Source organism: Petaurus breviceps, unplaced genomic scaffold (genome assembly GCF_028583685.1).
Source record: "Petaurus breviceps papuanus isolate PSGF00001 unplaced genomic scaffold, PetGlider_PUasm1.0 90625, whole genome shotgun sequence".
Classification (NCBI taxonomy): domain Eukaryota; kingdom Metazoa; phylum Chordata; class Mammalia; order Diprotodontia; family Petauridae; genus Petaurus; species Petaurus breviceps.
Genome location: NW_027187289.1, coordinates 5500187 through 5525191, shown reverse-complemented (window position 1 = coordinate 5525191; position 25005 = coordinate 5500187). Strand labels below are relative to the sequence as shown.

At 36.8% G+C, this 25005-nt stretch overlaps 1 protein-coding gene across 1 annotated transcript in view; it reads left to right on the top strand.

Moving 5' to 3' along the window:
* Window positions 1-25005, top strand: part of NALCN (sodium leak channel, non-selective) — a 558956-nt gene that overhangs the window by 11546 nt on the left and 522405 nt on the right. The window contains exon 2 of the mRNA XM_069064204.1: window positions 21820-21966. Coding sequence (XP_068920305.1) covers window positions 21859-21966 — 108 coding nt within the window. The 5' untranslated portion in view covers window positions 21820-21858. The remainder of the gene's footprint in view (window positions 1-21819; window positions 21967-25005) is intronic.

The following is a 25005-nucleotide window of genomic DNA, read 5'->3' as shown; positions in this document are numbered from 1 at the left end:
TGCTTATTGATTACAGCATTAGAGTAAGGGTCATTTATTCAGAATTCAAAGCATATAAACTTTAAAAAGTTAAGCAATAGGGGCGGCCAGGTGGCTCAGTGAGTAAGAGCACCGGCTCCAGTGTTTGGATGACCTGGATCAAATCCGGGCTCAGATACCCAGCACCACACCCAGAAATAATAACTGGCGTGTAACCTTGAGCAAGTTACTTAACGCCGATTGCTTTAAAAAAAAAGTTAAGCAATGAAAATTAAAGTTCATGACCCTTAGGCATTACAAGATTCCGAAATGTCTTCTGAGTTATCTAAAATAGACTGAACTATGTTTAGTATAGTTTTAGTATTAAGTGAATTATGGAAATTGGAATATGATCTCTAAAGTAATTCTCAATTAACCAGAATATTCAGTTAACCAGAGCTTACTATTCCCCAACCACTATGCATATTTATTAAATTAATTAGACTACCAATGTTCAAAAGATGAAAGAATGCATTTAAGACAAATGAATACCTAGCAATTGTGAACTCTTTCCATGTCAGAGCATATGATGCATCTCCTGGAGAATAGGAAAAATAATTGCAAAATGCATTTCAATTTTAAATGTCATCAACAACTATCAAATCATACAATATTCAGAGAGAAATCAGTTAATATTTCATTTCCTCAAGGTCATAAAATCACTGTATTTAAGAGTAGGATGGAGAGGTTTTTAGTTTCTTCATCTGCAAAATGGGGGTAAATTATCTTTGTCATATTACTTCACAGGTTTGTAAAGGGGAGAATTTTGTAAATATTATAGCACTCTATGGATGTGAGTTATTCTCAGTGAGGGGAAGCATGATAACCAAAAGAATACTGGGCTTTTCTTGCTCATGTTAAAAGATCTGAGTTTGAATCTCAGCTCAGAAATTATCTAGTAATATAATCTTGATCAAGTGAATAAATGAAAAGTGTTATTGAGCTCCTATGTGCCAAGTATTTCACAAAGACTTGAGGATACACAAACAAAAGCAGATGAGGAATGCCTGCTCTCAAGGAGTTAACTTTCTAGTGGGGGAGACAACACATTTGTAGGAATGGTGGGGAAGACAAGGTCCCAAGGAATAGGCTTTATTTCTTTATTTTTTAAAGCAATTGGGGTTAAGTAACTTGCTCAAGGTTACACGGCCAGTTATTTCTGGGTGTGGTGCTAAGTATCTGAGCCCAGATTTGATCCCCAGGTCATCCCAACACTGGCGCCCGTGCTCTTACTCACTGTGTTACCTGGCCGCCCCTAATAGGCTTTATTTTAATGCTATAATCAATAAGCAAATATCAGTTGGCTACATATTATATATTCAGCCCTCTTCACAGTGCTTTGAGGAATACAGAAGCCCTCTGGTTCTAGAACATCAGGGCAATTTTCCTTGAGAATTTCTTGAAGGATGATTTCTAGGTTCTTGTTTTAATCATGGCTTTCAGGTAGTCCAATAATTTTTAAATTATCTCTCCTGGATCTATTTTCCAGGTCAGTAGTTTTCCCAGTGAGATATTTTACATTGTCTTCTATTTTTTCATTTGTTTGAATCTTTTTCCATCTGGCAAATTCAGCTTTTTAAGGCATTCTTCTCCTCATTGCCTGTTTGAGCCTCTTTTGCCATTTGAGTTAGTCTATTTTTAAGGTGTTATTTTCTTCATTCAGGTTGTTGACTCTCATTTCATAATTTTCTTGCATTGTTCTCATTTCTTTTCCCAGTTTTTCCTCCTCTTCTCTTATTTGATTTTCAAAATCCTTTTTAAGCTCCTCTATGGCCTGGAATCAGCTCATATTTTTTTTGGAATCTTTTGGTGTAGGAGTTCTGACTTCACTGTCTTCCTCCTGTTCCATGCTTTCATCCTTTTTGTCCCCAAAATAGGAGTGTAAAGTTGGATTGCTCTGCTTGGTTTGCTTCCTTTTCCTGCTCATGTTGCCACTCTATTACTTGACTTTTGGGCTTTTTGCCACAGTAGGACTGTGCTACCAGACAGGGGAGCTTTATCCAAAACACTGGGGTTTTCTCAGCTACCAAAGGTATTAGTTGGCTGTCCTCTCTGAAGCCTCCACATGCTCTGGTAAGCTGGTCACATACCCCAGACCTCCACCCTAGACCACAATCCAGATCCAAGTAGGTTAAAGCAAGAGTGATTACCCCTCATACTAGTAGTTTGGTCCCCCTACAATCTGTAGTCCAGGAGCTGAAGCTGCCATGTGGTATTGGCTGTATGGCTGCAGTTCCTCAGCAGCTTCTCCCTCCGGGGGATAAAGGCCGACCACACTCCCAAACTAATGGATCCCAAAGTCCACACTGCACTAACCTCTCACTTTGTCATTGGTACCTATTGGTTGATATTTCTGGAAACTAACACAGCTGCTGGCAATCTGAAGTTCCTCTAGCCAGTGGCTGGTCAGGTATTCCCTGGGGCTAAAACCTCAGACTTGTGAGGGGCTGGGCTCGGCTCCCAGAGCACTGGCCTCGGCTCCCAGAGTGCTGGCCTGGCCGCTTACTGTAGGCTTCCTGGGCTGTCCTCAGAGGGAGGTTAGCTTCTCTGTATCATTTTGTGGGTTCTGTAGCTCCAAAGTTTGTTCAGAGTCACCTTTTACATGAATTGGGGAAGGTGGAAGCCAGAGCCCTGAGGAAGTCCTGTTTCTACTTTGCCATCTTGACTACCCTCTCCTACTTCTGAACATGTGTTTTTATATAACTATTAAAGTTAGCCTGATATTGATATTCATTAAAGTTACAAAGAATTTTACTTGTTTTTCCATGGCCTGTGATTTTCATATAATATTCTCTCTCTCTTTTTAATTTAAGAAAAGAGATTGGGACAATGTTTAATTGACAAACTTTTAGAAAGAATAACCTGCACATGCTGCCTCTACTTCTGTATAATGGAATCCTCTATCCTTTGCAATGTATGTTTCAGTTACCTCTGTTTTCTGATGTAGCTCTCTCATATGATTAATGACCACTTCACAGCTAAATCCATCCTAAAACAGATCATGAAAAACATTTCCCCCCCTTTTTTCTCTAATCTTTGTCATCTTCTCTGCTTCATCTGGCACTGTGGACCATCCCCTCTTTGCTTTCTTAATTCAGTATAATTTTAGTAATAAGTACATTAAAAAAAAATTGGCATATGGTTTAACTAAAGACAATTCTTTAATCAGAATATCCAGTTAACCAGAGTTTACCATTCCTCAATCATTTTAGACAAATAACCTACTGCATATTTATTGAATTAATCAGAACAACAATGCTCCCAAAATAGGGAAAAGATAATATACCTATAAAGCTGGATTAATTCTAAACACACAAGTACAAACACTACAAATCACAGTTGGAATACAAAGAAAATTAGCTCCAGATTCATTTCAACTTTGGATTTCATCTTAAATATAAAGGTTATAGTTACATGATTGGAACATATCTTTTGAAAGTGATTCCTCCTATATTGGGGGCGAGAGGGAGGGCTTCTGTAACACTGTACTCTTATGGTTTTTTCCTATCAGTTTGACAATTTCCTTTCCTGTTTCCTTTTCTTCCCTGGGCTTCAATTTATATTCTCTATTCAAACTCTTGCACTTTGTTCACTCCTGCATATATCACCATCATCACATCCTCTTGAAAAAGCTGCATCTCTAATAATGGATACTATTGTTATAGTATCTTAAGTGTTTGCAAAGCACTGTATAAATATTATCCAATTTTTTTTCTTTTTTTCTTTTCTATTTGAAGCAATTGGGGTTAAGTAATTTGCTCAAGGTTACACGGCCAGGTGTTTCTGGGTGGGTGCTAAGTGTCTGAGCCCGGATTTCATCCCAGGTCATCCTGGCTCTGGCGCCGGTGCTCTTACTCGCTGTGCTACCTGGCCACCCTAGTATTATCCAATTTTAACATTACAATAACCTTACAGGGTAGATGGTATTTTTATCCTCATTTCACACATGAGAAAACTGAGGCATACAGAGGTTAAACCACTTTCCCAGGGTCACACAGCTAGTAAGTGTCTGAGTATAAAAGCATATAACACCCAAAATTTTACCCTATGGTGTAGGCATTCTTTCCTAGTACTGATAACCCTAAGTACTCAGAAGAGGGAAAAAGCCCTTTGACATGCATGTATTATTCCTTCCAAAACACAAATGAATTTTTAAAAAAAAGATTTATTAAATTATCATACTGCCATTTCAGTATAGAGGGTGAATGTAGCAGCTCAATATATTTTAGATGTTTTTAGATGATATTAATTCATAATCATACCAGGATCTAGGTGATAGAAATGCTTTTTCATCTCCTTTTTTCTTTAAGTAGCTCATAGGCTGCTTTATTTTGGGAGCCAGGAGTTTTCTCAGTCTATAAAATGGAGAGTTGAAGAAGGGGAAATAGTGAGATAGTGTAAATAATATTAGATTTGGAGGCGAAGGATATTTGTTTAAGCTTTAGCTTTGCTGTCACTACTTATGTGACTCGGTTAATTGCTTAATTTTGGGGGTCTCAGTTTCCTCACCTGCAAAGTAAGGAAATTGGACCAGGCTCCTTCTATCCCCAAATCTATGATCCTGTGACTTTAAAGGTCCTTTTCAGGTTCAAATTTATAACATAGTGATAAAATGTTATTGGATCTGCCATCATAGATGTTGGAAAGAAAAAACCCTATATAAAAAAATTCTGTATTTGACAAATTTTTTAAAAATAAATTTTTGTGAGAATGGCCCTTCTTTTGGAGGTATTTGAAGGAATAACTAGAAAAATATATAGTATTTTTTTCTGATTTGTGATGGGTTTAATGTAAAAATTGCCAAACTGCTTCTTATTTTTAATCAGTTGTGCTGACAAAAAAGAAAAACAGATAGAAGAGGCTTTCTTTGGAGATATTTCTTTGAAATGTTTAACTTCCTTCATTTCTTCGCCAGTTTTATGTGGTTGCTGTGGTCCTGCTGTGTAAACCACCATCCATGAAAGATTATGTTTTTGCAATAATACTATTCTTATTTGGTGGGAGTTGGGAGAGAAATTAGTAAGCAGACCAAAGCAAGCTGAAATGAATGGAGAGAAAAGAAGCAAAATGTGGGCAGTTTCCTTGTAAAAAGAGGTCCTAAGATCATCTCCAAATAATCTCTAATTGCAGAAGTGAGGACAAAAAGCAGCAGTGTGTTTTAACTGTTAGTATCAATGGCAAAACTGATAAGCATATTTTCAATGTGGCTTTAATCCATCTCTCAAGGAAATGGGTTATACTATGTGCCCAAATAGTCATGGAAAGGATTCAGGTTTCTTTGATGGAAGGAAAAGTATCCATTAAGTCTACATTCTTTTTGCTATCCAACAGCAGCCAGATTAGACAGGAAGTTGTCTATCTCCTTGAGGATTTATGTGAATGATATTCAGGTGTATATCAGGGATAAGCTTGTGTGAAATGAGAGGTGCTTCAGTTTTAATTCTGAGGGCTTCCTTTCTATTTTGCTGTTTGCGAGCTGGTGGAAACTATTCCAGAATGTCCTATGATTCATTCTCCCTTTTTCCAGCTCTCTCTGGAACGGGAAGGACCAATCATCATAGGATCTTAGAATCATATAGGAAGCTAGATATTATCTTAGAGGCCATCAGACCAAATGCTCTCATTTTACAGATAAGGAAAATGAAGTAAAAAGGATTTTGTGAATTGCCCATGGTCAGATATCCAGTGCATGTGCTAGTCACAATGCAAACGCCAGTATTTTGATTGCTGATGGATGTAGACAAAATGGAATAATAGAAGTTGAGGTGGGAAAATTAGGTTGGGAGGGGGGTCAAATTTTGAAAGGTGTTTAATATTGGATAAATTTATGGGGGCAATGTGGGACCCTTTAAAATATGGGAAAGATGATCAAACAGTAGCATTATTGTTGACTGCTTAATGATGAGATTGGAGTCAGGGACATCCATGAGGAGGTTATGATAATAATCAATACATCATTTGGGAAGGGACAGCATGATGATTGTATTAAGGACATATATGAGAGAAATTTAGAAGAAAAGATGAATAAAATAAAGTATTTTCAATTCTATGTTAGTAACATCTATTTTATACACACTCCTCTCCTTTGACACCGCCATCATCCTGCTATAGGTCTTCATCACTTCATATCTGGACTATTACAATAGCCTTCTGGTTCATCTAGGTATTTCAAGTCTTTCCCCACTCCAGTCCATTCTACCTTCAGCTAGCTATCAAAGTGATCTTCCTAAAGCATAGCTCTGACCATGTCAACCATCCCCGATTCAATAAATTCCTGTTGTTGTCGCTGCTGTTGTTCAGTTGTTTTAGTCATGGCTGACTCTTCATGACCCCATTTGGGGTTTTCTTAGCAAAGATACAGGAGTGGTTTGCCATTTCCTTCCCCAGCTCACTTTACAGATGAGGAAGCTGATGCAAAGAGGATTAAGTGACTTGCACAGGATCACACAGCTAGTAAGAGTCTGAGGTCAGATTTCAGTTTAGGAAGATGAATCTTCCTGACTCCAGGCTGGGTGCTTTATCCACTGCAACATCTAGCTGCCCCAGTGAAATATAGTACATTCCTATTACCTCCAAAATAAAATCTAATATCCTGGTTAGTATGCAAAATCTTTCATAATCTGGCCCCTTTTTACCTTTCCCAACTTCTTATGCTTTACTCTCTGTCATATACTCTGCCATCCAGTGACACTGGACTCCTTGTTCTTTCTCACACATGACAATCCATCTTCTGCCTTCATGTATTTCTGTCTGCTATGCCTGAAAGTTCTCTCTTCTCCTTTCTTCCTCCTGACCTCCCTGACTTTCTTGAAGTCTCATTTAAAATGCTATCATCTCCAAGGAAATAGCAGAAGGGAAGTAAACTTATCTTTATTAAATGCTGTTTATGTGCCAACTACTGTGTAAAATACTTAACAAAGATTATTGATTTGGAAGCCTTTCTATGTATCCTGAATGCCTTTACTGTATGATTATCTCCGATTTACCTTGCATGTATCTTGTCTGTACAAGGTTGTTTGCATGTTTAGCTTATACACTAAAACGTTAGCGTGTAAGCGCCTTGAGAACAAGGACTTTTGTTGTTACTGGTTTTTTGTTTGTTTTTATCTTTTCTTTGCATCCTCAGTGTTTAAAAAAGTTCTTGGCACATTATAGATATGTGATTTGATTTGTCTTGGGATGGATAATGAGGCAGAGGGAAGATTTAAAATAGGGCTTATGCTTTAACCCTGGGTCACCAAGACAATGGTAGTAGAACTGATAGAAATAGAGCAGTCAGGAGCATCAGCTTTACGATGTAAGATGATAAGTTTCATTTTGGACATGTTGAATTTGAGGTACATGTAATTCATTGATGTCATTTAGAAATATGAGCCTGAAACTTGGGAGAGAGCTTGATACTAGAGATACTGATTTGGAAGTCACCAGCATAACGGTAATATAACAATTAAAGTTTATATGAGTAGCTGAGTTAGCAAAGGAAAGAAAAACTAAGTCAGAGAATAGGTGGGGACAGACAGAACTTTGGAACATGGGTATAGTTGGGAAATGAGAGAGGGAGAAGGGATCACTGATAGGGGAAGAAGATTCAAGAGAGCAAAAGGAGAATGCAGAGAGTGAAGTGTCACAAGAGCTAAAGAAGGATAAAATTTTGAGGAAATGATGAAGTGTCAAATGCAGAGAGGTCAAAGAGGATTAGAAGACTGAGAAAATGACATTGCATTGGTCAAGTGGTAGGTCATTTGTGGTGCATTCAGTAAATATATTTTCCTTATGTTATCCAACAATAATCAGCATCTTACAAGCAGAAATGAAGAAAGCAGACAGAGAGCATTTATAAGTTGAATATGGGGAAAGGTGAAAGGTATGATGTCTCTCTTACCACACCAGTATGGTTCAGATAAAAGAGGCAAGGAATTGGAGCCAGGAATGGATAATGAGCCTTTATATTTTATATATTCCTCATGACAATAATATATATTTATATATTCCTTGCAACCTTCTGAATTTGGCAGTATGTACAGAAAGACCTCAAAAAGTAGTTATACTTAAAATGCAGCTCAAAAAATATAAAAATTGGGACTTGAACACAGCTCTCTTCTGGCTCCATGTGCTGCACCATTTTCACTATTCTAGGCTGCCTTCTAACAGATAGGAGTTGAGGGAAATCAAGTTGAGAGCTGGTTCAGTAAAATGGAGTAGGAAATATACATTACCTGTATGACCTTGGGTAAGGCCTTAGTCTCTAGGCTTGAATACATTTGGTTAACAGTTTCCTACTACCTTAGAGGCCATCTGGTACATGATTGGAGATTTGAATTTTCTAATGGAAAATTCTTTATTTTGAGTCAGCATTTATTTTCTTATAACTTTACTGGTCCTGGTTTTGGCTTTTGTTACAGTATAGACTAGCACTGATCTCAGGCTTATTGAACATTATGCTTCACACAGTACATGTTCCAGCCCAGCTGTCTGGCTTACAGTTCCCCATACATTCCATATTCCATCTCTGTGATTTTGCACAGGCTGTCTGGCCCCCTTGCCTGAAATATATTCCCTCTTCACTTTCTGTTCTTGGAATCCCTAATTTCTATCAGAACTCAGCTCAAGTGTCACATTCTACAGGAAGTCTATGTTGAGACCCACCTGCTAATTGCTAGTACTCACCCCTACCTCAAGAATCACTTTGTATATATTTTGATTTTTTTTGTATTTTATCTATTTATATGCTGTTTCCCCTTATAAAATGTAAGGTCTTTGAGGACAGGAACTGTCTGTGTCCCAACACCTAGCACATAATATGAGTTTAATAAATGCTTGGTAATTGGAAATTTAATTTAGAGTCAGTATAAGTTGTACTATTCTCTAGATAGTGAGTATAAGAAAGCACCAATTTCACACATTTTTCCCTATGATCTTACCCAAAGCAGAGATCTTATTTTTTTGTGCAAAAGTTGCAGTAATTCTGTCATTAATTCTGGAAGAGGACCAATGACATCAGGAGGGTGATGTCATGACTTGCAAGTGAATTGGATTTAAGTGAGCCAGGGCTGTGCAAAGTCATCAGCCTCATTCTCCTCCAGAGTCATTCAGAGTCCAGTGGCAAGACATATGTCAAGATGACTGGTGATGGCCCCTTCAAGATATTAGAAATACCAGGTGTAATACCCTTCATGGTCAGGGCTACAACTCATTGCAAAATATTGAGATCCCTCCACATCTCCTTGGGTCCCCCACTAGGGGTGGGACCCCAGTGAATGTGTTCTTGCTTGCAAGCCTTTTCCCTTAACTTTGAATTTAAACTTCTATTTGATTCCTGACTCTTCTGTCTCTAGCCTGTTCTGTTTGGCTCCAGAAATTCACAGATTAGAGGCTGGGTCAGTCCAGTTGACACCTTGGCTGCAGAGTTCATCAAATACAAACTCATGTATTTGTCATTTAAAGCCCTTCACAATTTGACTCAGTTTCTCCTTTCTGTGTCTAAAATTCTTTATCTCTTCATCTTTGCCTCTTTGTGTCTCCCTTCTAAGATCAACTCAATTCTCATTTCCCATAAGAGGTCCTTCCCCATGTCCCCTGTCATTATTGCTCTCCCACATTACTCTAAAATGTCTGTGTGTGCTTTCTATTTTTTTAAGTATTTGTATACATTTTGTATTCTCCTAGTAAAGTGTGAGCTCAGTGAGGGATGGGGTCTTTCCTTGTTGTCCCAGTATCCTCCCCTCACCCAATGCCTAGAATAATACCATATACATAGAAGATACTTTATAAATGCTTATTACCTTGAACAGATCTTTTCAAAACTTCTGGAAAATATCCACTTCTTTTAACATTCATATGTTACTATATTTCTATTTGCCCATGAATCTCCACTTGCCTTCTTCACTATCCTCAGTATTCTGGTTGTTACATTCAAAACCTAGTAACTCATTACTTTCTGGGATCGGAAATCATTTAGGTAATTTAATAAACCTTCCAGCTTCACCATACTTCTTTATGAGTCAGTGCTGGCAGTCAGTTACATGAAGATTAGGAACCCCACCCCCATCCAGATTCAAGAAAAGGATAATGAGGATATTTCTAGGATCCACAGCCAGGAAGAAAGGGTATGACAGGATATCAATAAAGCTCTTAGGAACCTAAAAGGATAATTTAGCTAGGCCAATCATGGGGGATCTTCTTTCAATGCTAAGGATTACTGAAGGGAGAAAAAACAAAACAGATATTCATTTTTAAGCATGAAAAGGGAACTAGACATTTTGACCAGTTAGAAGACTTTGTGATAGAATGTGAAATCTTTGTGAGAATGGAATTTTCAGATACAAATACATTTAAATGATATATATGTGTATATATATATATATACACATATACATAAATGTGCAGATACCTATATAGGTAGATAGCTATAGATAAATATAGATGCAATATTTTTTCTCATTTTATCTCCACTTCTTGAGTTTTTACTTATTTACCTAAGTAAATGATGGTTTGAACACAAACTGATCATATCTACTTGGCAACAAACAGGCTAACAAACAGAATTTTGTTTATTTATTTTCATTTTTAAAATGTACATCATTTATTTCCACAAGATTTTGAGTTACAAATTTTCTCCCCAGTTTTACTCACCCACCACCCCAAAACAGCATTCCCACTGAATATCCCTTCCCCCAATCTATTCTCTCCCATATCTTCCCCCATTCCTCCTTTGACTTTCCAGTAGGGCATGGTGGATGTCTATGCCCCAGTGCCTGTATATCTTATTTCCCAGTTACATGTAAAATATTAATAATAATCTGTATATATATATATGTATATATATTTAAACATTTGATTTTAAAACTTTGGATTCCAGATTCTTTCCCTTCCTCCCTTGTCACCCACCTCCACTGGAAAGACAAGCAATTCAATACAGATTGTACATGAGTAGCTATGCAAAACATTTCCATAGTGGATATATTGTGAAAGACTGACCATATTTCCCTCTCTCCTATCCCACCTCCCACTTGTTCTATTCTCTACTTTGATCCTGTCCCTTTTCAAAAGTGGGCACTTCAAACTTCCCTCCCCCCCCCCCCCCCTCCCCCCCCCCCCCCAGCCTTCCCTCCCTTCCATTGTCCCCCCTCTCTTCCCCTTTCCCTCTACTCTCAAACAAACAGTATTTAAGGAAGAAATCATTCAGTGGTTACACTTTTTTTATGTTCAAAAGTTATATTTTTCCAAGATATTTTGTCCAGGTTTCTTTCAAAAAGAAAGCTAAGGTATGTATGGGGGAGTATATGTATGTGTGATACCATATTTAGAGGGTTTTTAAAAATTGAATTAGGACATAGCTAGTTCTATTAATACCCTGCTCTGTTTTACATAGCTCCCCATAGCTACAAATCAACTATTTTGTTTAAGAATATGAATTATTTATTCATTAATTCAAGGGTGAAGGATTTCATTTATATGGGTATTCCTTTCGCCAACACATAATATAACATAACCAGTTATTAGATTATCTTTGTGAATTGGGTTGATCAGCAGAATTCATTACTTGATGGATAAACTTTTTGCAATCAGTCTTTATGTAGGCAGGCTGTTATTTAGAGATACTTGTGTTCAGGATGGCTACCTTTTTGTCTTTCTAACCCAAGTGTCTAGTTTTGTAGGGCCTACCACAGTTTGTATTCCACTGGAATAGCCTTTGAGAACTGAGGCTTAGGTGACTCCATGATTACACATCAGAGTAGGACTTTAGTGCAGAAAACTTAGTTTGGGAAAATGCTTGGCTTTAGAAGAAGTAGGATTTGCCTTTATATGGGGGAGGAGGGAAGCCTTATAATATCTAATAATTACTTCATTATTTTTTCCAACCTTACCTTAAAAAAGATGCAGTAAGCTTCATTCTATCATGTTAAGTTCTTTTGAGAATTTTATATATTATTTTTAAAAAGACTTGGAAACAGAAACAAAAGGCTAAGCTTATAGAACAGATGGTAGCTTTGTCTTAAAATCTTCTGGGAGAAACATTTTGCTCCCCCTTAGGGTTCATTATTAACTGAAACCGTTATGTAGACCTTTAATTTGAAATAAAGGTATAAACAGATTTTCATTTGTTTAATAAACTCCTTTTCCAAACACTAATTTCAACATAGCCCCATTCAAAATCACCCAAGTCCTCTTACAGAAGCCCACATTATTTTTATAATAATAATAATATTTATATAGTGATTTAAGTTTCACAGATCACTTTATATATATATATATATATATTAACTCATTTTATGCTCACAACAACCATATGAGGTAGGTGCTATTATTATCCATATTTTACAGAAGAGGAAACTGTGGTTGAGAGAGGTTACCTTTGCCTAGGGTCAAACAATAAGTAACTCTCTGAGGCAGAATCTGAATTCTGGCCTTCCTAAGGACAGTCCAGCTCTCTCTCCACTATACCACCTAACAGCCTCAACATCCCATGAATATGATAAGCACAGTTGCTTTATAATCACTAACAATTCATATTTCTTTTCTTTTTTTTTTTTTAAAGCAATTGGGGTTAAGTAACTTGCTCAAGATTACACGGCCAGTTATTATTTCTGGGTGTGGTGCTAAGTATCTGAGCCCAGATTTGATCCAGGTCATCTCGACACTGGAGCCGGTACTCTTACTTTCTGAGCCACCTGGCCGCCCCTAAGCTATTGGGGTTAAGTAACTTGCTCAAGGTTACACGGCCAGGTGTTTCTGGGTGGGTGCTAAGTGTCTGAGCCCAGATTCGATCCCCGGGTCATCCCGACACTAGAGCTGGTGCTCTTACTCGCTGTGCTACCTGGCTGCCCCATCTTTATTTTCTTTACCTTCTGTTTAGGGCTTTTTAGTTTGTTTTATTTTGGTCTGGATTCTTTAATTTCATTGTTTTAGGGCATACCATTTTCCAACTCTTCCATAGTTTGCAGCCTAAAAGCAAGGGTTCTTAGTATGAGGTCGACTGACATTAAAGGGCTTCACAGAGATTTCACGTAATCTGTGGACTTGAGTGGGAAAAAATTAAATCTTTATTTTCAATAACTTCTTTGGTTTCCTTTGTGATCTTATGTATTTAATGCACTGAAAAACAGTATTCTGAAAAGGGGTTTTTAGATTTCACCAGACTGCCAAAGACATCCCTGATTGACATACAGAAAGCTAACAACCCCTGCTTCAAAGGCTTGTCTTGGGGGCAGTGAGAGGTTTAGTGACTAAAACAGAAACTTAATGAAAAAGAACAAAACAAGCAGTAAAACAGTTAGCCTGAAGGAGTGGCTAAATCTCGAAGTGACTGAACCCCAGAAGGACTGAATCTGTGGTCTAAATGATCATCTCCATTTGATGACAACACTTTGCAGTTCACAGTGGGTCTATCAATGTAAAAAGGGGAACACAAGTAATATCTGTACCAAGAACAGCAGAGCTAGAGAAAAGATGATGATACTTCATCCATCACTGACTGAGCCTCATCACAGGTCATGGAGAATTACTCTCCATAACCACTCAGTGCTCTGTGGCTCATTAGCCAGGACATTCCCCCTCCCTGGAAGCCTGGGGAAGGAGGGGTAGAATTATGTATAAAATCTTTTTCCCATGAGGAGCTTCTGAGGGACTGTTCTCTTTCTTCTCTGGTAGATGGTTAGATACTTTCACCTCCTCCTTCTAGGTGAAAGAAAGCAAGAACAGGCCAACTGTCACCACTAGATCCTGAGCTCTTCTAGCCTATACTGGAACAAGGACAGAGCATTGCTGTAGGCCTGAGCACCACTCCCATGACTAAAACCTAAGTCCACCCCCTATGGCATGTCTAACTCTGCATTTCTCTGCAGAACTTGTCTTTTGTGCTCCAGGACCTTCACCATCTTGCAAGTTCATACAGCAACTCACACCTCATTGGTACTGTCTGCCTCAGGGACTTCTCTGAATGTTTTGCCTGGCTGTCCCCTAGTCCTGAAATTCTTTCCCTCTTCATCTCTGCCTCATAGATCGCCTGAACTCCTTCAATCCTCAGCTAACGTCCCATCTTCTTCAAGAAGCCTTTCCATTCATTCATAATCTAAAAATCTCCCCTCTGATATTATTGCCAATTGATCATATATATCACACACATGATCTTATTTGTATATAGTTGTTTATATACTGTCTCCTCCATTAGACTGTGAGGTCCTTGAGAGCAGTGATTCTTCTCTGCCTGCCATTCTTATACTATCTACCTTCTTTTCTCTTTCCTGTCTTATTCCCTTGAGGTGAACCATCTTAACCCTATACTCTCATCTCCTCTCAAATCCTGTGTTTTCTTGTGCTATTGCCAGTTACACCTTGCCAAACCCAAACCTTGGATTATTTCTATCATCTTCCTAGTTTGCTTCCATTTACCTACTGACAAATGAATCTGGAGGAAAATTACAAAATAACAATGACAACAACAGTAGTTAGCATTTATATAGAACTTACTATGTGCCAGGCACTGTGCTAAGTCTTTGTTATAGGAATGTAAATTTTTAAGATCTTCCCTGCCCCTAGGTTAAGTGCCCCTGGAGCCTGTGGTGGGAGGCTTATTTTTCAGGAACTCCCACACCTTGGTGCTTTGTGATTGGCCAGTGGGTCAATAAGGTTGTTACATTCTCTGACCCAGGAGAAGGCTATATAATCCCTGATGTGAGACTTTGTTTTGGGGATCACTTTGAGAAGTGTTGTGTGACTTGACCAGATGAGACTCTGGGCAGCCGTTCAGAGCCCCCCCCCCACTTTGAAAACCCAAATGTTGATGCTTCCCTCTCTGGTAACTGTGATTAGGTATGGATGTATATAATGGTTGGACAGTTTAGAAGCCTGTCTGCTGAAATGTTTCTCTGTCTTGTAACTTCTGCTTGTGACCTCTGTATACTCTGAAGTTTTGGGTGCTGACTTTTCCCCCTGAACTAGGTAAATGATATGTTTGGTTGATTAAAACAAGATTGTTAACCCATTTTGAGTTGCTTTCCTTTAGAAAAGCAGATCTAAGAACCTGTGTTGGCAGCCACCCTGGGGATGCTAGGGTGCTGGCTGCTACAGTGTTTTTTCAATGATTATCTCAATTTGATCCTCACAACAACCCTGGGAGATATGTGCTATTATTATCTCCATTTTATAGATTAGGGAACTGAGGCAAACAGAAGTTAAATGAATTACCTGGGGTCACACAGCTAGTAAGTGTTTGAGGCTGCATTTGAACTCAGGAATTCCTGATTCCAGACCTGGTATTATATCCACTGCACCATCTAGCTATCTCCTAAAACTGTGCTTATTGGGTTTAAGAAAAATTTGTCATCTCAATTTGACCTTCACTACAGCAGGGCAATCCCTTTATTCTTCTAATTGATAATCTATCCTATCCATCACAGTGACTGTTACAAATCTCTTCTTTCTTCATACCTCACTTTGTAGTCTGTCACCCACCCTCACAGCTGAGGACTTCACCTCATACTTCACCAAAAAGAGTGAGGCCACACTCTAAGCATTCTGTTTCCCCTTCTAATTTTATAGCCCTTTGAAATCATTTCCATTGTTGTCTCCTTTGCTCTAGTCTATTGGAAAGATGGCCCTTTTCCTTTCTAAGGCTAATCCTACTATTTGAATCCCATCTGACCCTGTCTTCTCTTCTCTTTTACACTGATAGTCTTCTCCAGCAGGTTGCTCCCACTATCAACCCCAACCTCTAATTTCCCATCTCTGCTACATATCTGTTAACTTTCCTTGTTGCATTTGAACATGATCATTTCTCTCCCATCCCCCAAAACCTCTTGCTTTATCCTACCATACCTGATAACTATCTTCCTATATTTCTCCCTCCTTTCTTTGATAAACTCCTTGAAAAAATTTTTTGCTCAGACTCCACATTTTCTTCTTTAAATTTACTACCATATGACTTCTGACCTCATAATTAAAGAACCGATCTTTCCAAAGTTAGCAATAATATTAATTTCTAAATATAATGGATGTTTTCTCAATTCTCATCTTTTTTCACCTTTCTGCTGCATGACACTGCTGATTCCCCCAGTGGATACTCTTTCCCCCATGTATTTTCATGACACCAGTCTTCTTTCTCTTCTTCCTACCTATATGAACACTATTCAATTTCCTTTGCTGGATTTCATCACAACTCTTGAATCCCAAGATTCTGTCCTGGACTCTCTTCTCTTTTCTCACTACACTATCTTTCTTGATTATCAAAAAATGTACGGATACTAATCTATATATAGCTTATATGTGTCTATTTATGTGCTAACTCTCCCATTGGTATAGAATTTTCTCTAAAGAAAGACTGGTGTGTGTGTGTGTGTGTGTGTGTGTGTGTTTGCCTGTCTTTGAATATCCAGGGCTTATCATAGTGCCTGGCACTTAGTAAGAGATTAATAAATGTTTGGTGATTGGTTGAATGATGACTCCCAGGCTAACTAACTATATACCATAGTGCCTTTCTCTGATTAGATCACCTTCTTTAATTAATCTTCATATTAAGAAAAGAGAAAGAGAAAAGAGAATGAAAGAAGATTTTCTACTCACCAAATAATGGATTGTCATTTTTGAAGCCTTCTGATTTTTCTACATTCATGCACTCAGTTTAATTCCCTTATTTAGTAATCGAGAAAACAGATCCAGAGAAGACAAATGTCTTTTTCAAGGTCAGCACAACAAATAAGTCACATAGATAAGTGTTACTACAGTTAGAGCCATTTTATTTACTGTATTAGCAACAGAGTCCTTATTATGTTGGAAAGTTTCAAAATAGCTAGCAATTAATTTTCTCTTTAGCATATTGTTGAGGATCTGGAAAGAATAGATAAAATAAACCTTTTTAGTAGAAGATAATATATTGTGAAAAAGTTATATTTAAAATAGTTGATAGACCATATTTTGTATATAAATATTGGTATTAAGAAAATATCAAAGGATAATATTTGAAAATGAATATTGTATATATATATTTTCACTTTATTCTCGGCACGTTGCTTTCAGGGAGTTGCAATACAAAATTAGTGGGAATTATAGCGTTAGAATACTGGGTCGAATATCACAGCTTTATAGCTAATGATTCACATCAATATTAATATTTATTGAGTATATTGCTCATGACAATATATTACGCAGCTTTCAATTCATGTTATTTGGGTTAAATATGTTTTCATAGCTTAAAGAAATGTATGTATATATACATATACAATGTTGACAAGCAAGGTTAAAAAGATACAGATGTTATAGTTACTTTCACAATCCATTCTAAACTCACATACACACATTATTCTTCCTACCCACCCCAATTCCCCTGATTTTCCTGTCAAAGGGAGATAGAGAGACAAATTTATTCAAACATCTGGGTCCTGAGCTTTTGCCAACCCTTGGCAACCTTCATTAATCTTTGAGATTCACACCTCTATTTGCTAAATGGCAGTGACTCACCCATATTTGTACAGCTGGCAGAGTTAACTGGAATCTATGGCAGCTGGTTTTAAATTTTTTTTTCTTTTTTAGTAACTCTTCCTGTTCCTGAAAAGGGGCTCTTAAATGGAAGATTCCTTTAAGTAAAGCATTGGATCTATAAAATTTCATATAAAACATTGAATCTATAAAATTTTGCCTACATTTATGAGAGAGGGAGATTAAAGTTGTTGGCAGTCAAGTTATTGATAAACACATTTAGGAACTCCACATAGAATTTCTTTTCCTTTCAAGTATCAAATGTGAGGTTTATGCCTTTTGGGTCAATTTAACTCAATCCAGTTTGCCTCAACAAACATTTATTTCACACCCATTATTTGCAAGACTGGAAACTCTGTGGATAGATACAAATAGAGGTACAATCAGCAGCTTGGCTCACTGTCTCAAATAATTTTTAAATTTTCAGTGTGAATATTAACACCCAAGAAATCACCAAATGCTCAAAATCAGGGCTCGATTATTGTTTTGTTTATTATTTCTGCCAGGGATCACCAACCCAGATTAAGAACTCCAGATTCATCCCAGCCTCTTCATTTTACATATAAACAAAATCAGCCCCAGAGAAGGGCAGTGATTCTCCACAAGGTTAATGAAAAACACAGATGGGATTTGAACCTATATCCTCTGAATTACATCATGCTGGAGGACAATATCATATGCTAGCTTGGAGTTAACCATGACGAAGATGAAGAGAGTTGCATAGATTTTAGATGTGACATGATGAAGGAAGTGAAAAGACTTGTGAATAAACTTTATGTAGAGGAGACATGTTTAAAGTCAAGTTTATAGGCAGCAGAGAAATGAACTTAATTGTCCCCATTGTCTCAATGACTGGAGACTACTGGGGAGAGTTTAGATACAGAAATAACAAAAGCTGCCTTCTTCATATTGAGTTTTAGGTATTGTACCAACCAGTTGGAATGCTTTATATCTGAAGTAGAGGTATCAGAAGTAGATGGTTTCTTTTAATAGCCATCTATATGGAGTCCTCAAAAGCATGATAACAGGTAATTTTCAAGGGAATTTAAGGTAGAGAAGGAGCTTTTGAACTAGGTTAACAGAATAATGGAGAGATTTGGTATAAATATACTTTTATTGAATAGTAAAATGGAAATCAATGCAAATTTTCATTATTTAAAATGTGAAGGGCAGCATGGTATAGTGAGTGGATAGAGAACAGACTTTGGGAATCAGGAAAATCTGTATCCAAGTCCCACCTTGGACAATATACTGGCCATATGACTCTGAAAAAGTCACTTGACCTCTTAGTGATAAAGATAAGTCTACAAAGACCATAAATTATATAGAAAGCACATATCTACATTGGTGGGAGAAAATTACCTCATTGGAAACTCCCTATACTGATGATATCATAGATTCTCACAACAAATATATTTTCTGCTTAGCCTCGTGTGAGCTGCTTCCAAGTAAAATAACACTCTCTATTTGGAGAGTGATTTATTCTTTATGTGATCCTTGAAACAATCATATGAGGTAGGTGTGGAGGGGATTATTAACCCATTTTACAGATGAATAGGTTAAAAAAGGTGATTTACCCAAGATTACAGATCTACTAAGGGGGTAACATGGTACAAGATTTTCTCTGTCCTAGAATAAAGCATTTTCCATTAAGTACTTAGTGTCCATGTAATCTGGCTTCCCAGCTACCATTTTTAAGTTTTATACCAGCTCTTATTAATAAGTATCAAAAAGCTATTGAAAGTCATGTTTATCAATCTGTACTGATGAGTCATTGTGAGATAGATAAGGGATTCTTTGAAAACAGGAAAGACAGTTGGTCATCAAATATGTAAGTATGATACGGTTACAGTCAGACTAAAATAAATTGTAGGAAGTATCACTATAACCAGTTTTCCTTGGATACTTAACTATCCCTATTGGTCTTTATGAGTTGAATAATAGGTCTGAAGCATTAGGCTATATTCATTCAACAAATGTTGTGGACAACTACTTTTCCTTGTTCGAAAGAGAATTTTAACAGTGGGATAACTTTGACTGGATTTTGATTTTATATTTGTTTCCTTGGTTTAACTCTCTACATGAATGGCATATAGTTAATTCTTGTATATCCAGGCCTCTTTGAATTGAATAGTCTCTTTCACCTGCTTAGTTTTGCTACTACTCAGGTTACTGCTTCACTGTTTGTTAGCTTTTTCCCAGAAGGGGAAATGAGGTCAAAGCCCAAGCTAGAGGCCAAATTAGCCAATATGGTGATTGTGTTATCTGTTCTGGTAAGAGGTTTGATTGGGGAGCTAAAATGAATGAACATGTGGATAACTGAGAAGTGCTTTGAGTTCAAGAATTTTATATTCCAAAAATGACATTCTGTTTCAAGGTAAAGGTGCAATATGATAAGAAAGAATTTCTCTTCCTCCTCCATTATTATCCACCCTCCCCACCTCACCTCACCCCCAGTGAATCCGTAGCTGAAAAGGGCAGCATGAACAAGGACAAAGATAGCTCATTTCTCCTTTTATTACCCCTCCCCTACAATTTTTAGTTAATGCTTTACTAGAAAAGGCAATATGACCAGGGTCCTCATTTTTTGGTGCAACCCTAGAGCAGATGTTTCTATTTATGCCCCAGGATTTTTCTCCATATTGTGTGTAAAATCTTGTGGGGTTTCCTATAAGATTCTGCATTTAAACACGGAGACTTCAAGAAAATGCTGTTGGAAAAGGAATCCCAAATTAAGGCTACCAGATGTCATTTTCTCCACCCCCACTCTGATAAATCAGGGATCTGCCTAATCTGAATATTTTGCATATATTTGCATATTCATTTAAAGAATCCCTAACTCCAATTATGTAAAATAAAATTAATTAGCACAACTGACTGCAAAGTCCAACTCTAGTATTTGGGGCATGCATGACAGACAAGAAATACCGAACACATTTTAAAACCAATTAATTTGACCACATCTGGGATTAATAGGTAAAGTCACATACACAAGAATGAATACAATTAGGATGAGACCCTCCCACCCACATGAATACATGATACAAACACACAGATGAAGACATATCATATGGGCTTCCCCCTAAGTGTTTCCAGTTTTTTAATTCCTTTTTCCATCTATGCTACTCTCCTCTACTATCCTCCCCTTTAAACTGAAGATTTCACTTCATACTCTACTGGAAAAAAAAAAAAAACAGATTAGGCACTTTTCTTTCCAGGCTCTGACCTAGAAAGACCTTTTCTTTCTAGGCTCTATGGATAGTCTTCTCATCACTTATATAGAAGAAGTGTGAACTATCCCCTCATGATGTCCCTGTAGCTCTGACCCATACCCATACTTATTCCCATAGCAACAGGACAATAAAAGAAGATAAAAACAAGAGATAAAAGCCTCAAGCCTTAAAGAACAGATTTTGAGGTTCTAAGGATGGGAATTTAAGTGGCCATTCCTCCTCTTCTCTATTAGTTGGTAGATAGGATGCCTCATAAAAGAGATGACTTTTTTTCCAGCTGGCAGACTGGACTGTCTGACAAGGATATTTTTCTCAGGTGGTTCCCCCAAATTTGACAACTAAGAAGGAACTAACACTAGGAACTGGAGATACCTAGGAGCAAACTTTCTTTCTAGAAAAACATTTCTCTCCTAGTTGCAGCCCATGGGTTAATCAGAAAACTTTAGGGAAGATTACTCCATTGAGTGGACCCCAACTAGATGTCCAAACATATATCTGGGGCAGGGTTTCTTAACTAAGTCTGTAAACTATTTTTTTGGCTTTGCAGGCATTTATTTTTCTAAGAATGTGTCTGTTCTGTATATTAAGTGTTTTCTCTTTTAAAAAATAAATTTATTTTTTTATTTTTAGTTTCCAACATTCATTTCCATAAGATTTTGAGTTCCAAATTTTCTCCCTATCTCTCTCCTCTACCCACTCCAAGAGAGTATATAATTTGATATAGGCTCTACATATACATTCCTATTAAACCTATTTCTGTGAGCATTTAAAAACATGTTTTAGATTATTGCATTTCAATATAATTGGTATCCATTGTAATTCTAAATCTTTTATTCATTTAAAAACTTTTTTTTTTTTGAGAATGGGTTCATACGCTTCATTGGACTACCAAAGTGGCCTATGATGCACAGAAAGTTTAGGAACCCACTTCTGATGTACAGATAATTCTTAATATTAACTATTCTACCTCTATATCTAATATGCACTAGCCAGGGCCAATACTTGACAGCTAGGTTGCAATTAACTCATTGGTCTTATGAGCTAACAGCAATTTTGACTGATTTAAATAGTGCTGTTTTTCTCTTTTCTTTTCCAGGGTGTTTTATTGTTTTAGTTGACCAAAGTTAATTTCAGCATGCTTAAGAGGAAACAGAGTTCTAGGGTGGAAGCCCAGCCAGTTACAGACTTTGGTCCTGATGAATCATTGTCCGATAATGCAGATATATTGTGGATTAACAAGCCAGTAAGTCATATATTTTTTTGTGGTTGGTTTGTTTTTTAAATTGAAAAAAATGCAGGTTGTTTGATTTTTATGCAAATGGAAGAAAGATATGGTGCCAGCAATCCAGGACAATTTGCATTTGGCTTTGCAGTGAGAATTTATAATTAAATGAGAATATTTGTTACGTCCCAAGTTTTGGAAATTCACAACAATTCACATGAAAAAAAATTTTTAAAGTACTCTGAATATTTTACCTAGGCAGAATTAGAAAACTGAATTGCTCAGATTCTTACAAATATTCTTTCTGTAACAGTGATACCATCTGATAAAAATGAACTGCCCTCTCAATAAAGTCATTCATTCAATAAACATTTACTGAGTGTCTACTATATGCCAGGTACTGTGCTAAATGCTGGGGAAATTAAAAAAAAAAAGATAAAAGACAGTCCCTGTTCTCAAGAAGCTTACAATCCAATGAGGGAGACAACATGCTAACAAGTATATACAATACAATCTATGTACAGTATAAAAAAAGAAATAATTGAAAGAGGGGTTAGGAATGGCTTCCTGTAGAAGGTGAGATTTCAGCTGGGACCTAAAGGAAGCCAGGGAGGTCAGTAGTCAGGGCAGAGGACAGAGATCATTCCATACATGGAAAGTTTATTCTCTTTATCAAGTTATTATATGTCTTTTATTAGCACATTTACTGAACTGTGAAATATGATCAAATATTTTCAGTCTAGATGTCCTTTTCTACATTGTAGAATTCATAGAAGAATGAAAATAAGGAAGATAGAACATAGCAACATCTAAGCATATAGTAACCAACTTAATCAAATTGATAAGAATGTGAATGTAACATGCGTATAAGTTAATAATATGAATAATCTGTTATATTTTATGGCATATTCATGTATCTCATAACCAGAGAAAAGTTAAGAATCACTTTGACTTTTAAGACTATGATATAGTTGAGTACAAGTAATTATATTTATAAACTATTTTGAAATGTCGAGATAAAAGACCTATCTTCTCATGGAAGAGAAAACTTTCTTTGGCACCCACTTTATGTATATCACAGTAAGAAGTTCCAAATATCATATACATAGTAAGTGAATGAACTAGGATTCAGACATAGACTTTTTAACTTCAAATCTGGGACTCTTTCCACTGTATCACCTTAGTGGCAGTTTGGTTAATTAGTATCTTTAACTGGAAGATCTACCGTGTTTCCCCGATAATAAGACCTATCCCGAAAATAAACCCTCCCCTGAAAATAAGCCCTATTGAGATTACTACTGTAGTGAAGGTGATCCCCTGCGCTACACGCTACATGGTACCCTCTGTATGCACCGTCCCCCCCCCCAGTGAAATGCACGCCACGCTCTGAGCTGCATCCAATCAGAGCTGCAGCAGTGAGCGCATCATCCTGTTCTTCCCCAGTGATTTGCTTATTGAATAAAGGTACATTTTTTTTTGTTCACATTTACCTGTTTATTAAAATTGCTGTCAATGTTCATTAAAATAAGCCCTCCCCTGAAAATAAGCCCTCTGGTGTTTTTCTGTCCAAAAAAATAATGACAGTGTCTTATTATCAGGGAAACACGGGTATATTATACTGTGTTTATAAAATACTCTATGTTGAAATATTTCTAGACTCCTTCAGAAAGAAGGCAACCCCTTAAAAAGGTCGAATTATTGGTGACTTATCCCATAGGAATGTGTCAGAAGATTGCCAGACCAAAAAACTGGTTTTGTCAGTGAGGGTAACATTCAAAATTAAAACAGCTTATGAGAAAAAAAGAACCCCAATTCATAGGTGTTATGTTAAAAGCTATAACTGTGTTCTATATTTTCCTCATTTTGTTGAAATGAGACATTTACTAATATTTTGAATTGGGCTTAGTTAGAATGTAGATAAGATTTATTATTAGGTGCTTTTTAAAAAGTTTCTCACATTAAATCATTCAGTATCTCAAGAGAATGAACTCGAGTAGTAAACTCACACAATTACTAATATCTAACTAGGTATCATCTGTTGATATGGAATTACTATTTCTTTATTTTTCTTTAATTCAAATTAAAGTTCTACTTCTTTTCTTTGAATCTTTTAATTCAAAGTCATTTATGAAAGTAACATAACTCAGCACACATATTTTAAGGGGCCACAAGTATAGAGTTGGACTCCTCAGCTCTTTGAAGCTGTGATTGTGGCAATATAATGTTTCTCCTAAAGGCAGCCAAAAGATTCATTCTTCCCTTGACTTGGGAGAAGGGACAGAACCTGGGGAAAAGGACTGATGCTACTTCCCTAATTGAGAAAGATTTTTATTTCCTTTGGGCAAAAGTGAGGATCAAGATCATTCTATTTCTTTTGATAGTTGGGGATAGGATTGAATTTGAAAACACATTATTCTTTTTAAAATTGATAATTTTGATTCCATGAAATGAAAAAGCCTTTGTACAAACCAAATGGATATAGCCAAAATTAGAGGAATAGGAAACTAGGGAAAATTTATAGAAAATTTCTCTGATAAAAGCCTGAATTCTCAAATATATAGGGAACTGAGCCAAATTTGTAAAAACAAAACAAAACAAAAACAAAAACATAAGAGCTATTACCCAGCTGATAAATTGTTAAAGGATATGAATAGGCAGTTTTCAGAAGAAGAAATCAAAGTTATCAATAGTCATATGAAAAAATCCTCTAAATCATTACTGATTAGATAAATGTCAATTAAAATAACTGTGAGATACTACCTCACACCCATCAGATTAGCTAACATAACAGAAAAGGAAAATGATAAATATGGAAGGGAATGAATGTGGAAAAAATGGGACACTAATGCACTACTGGTGGAGTTGTTAAATAGTTCAGTCATTCTGGAGATCAATTTGCAATTATGCCCAAAGGGGTATAAAACTGTGTTATACCCTTTGACTAAGCAATACTGCTACTAGTTCTGTATTCTAAAGAAATCAACAATGAGGCAAAAGGACCTATATGTACAAAAAAATATTTATAGCAGCTCTTTTTTTGTGGGGGTAAAGGATTAGAAA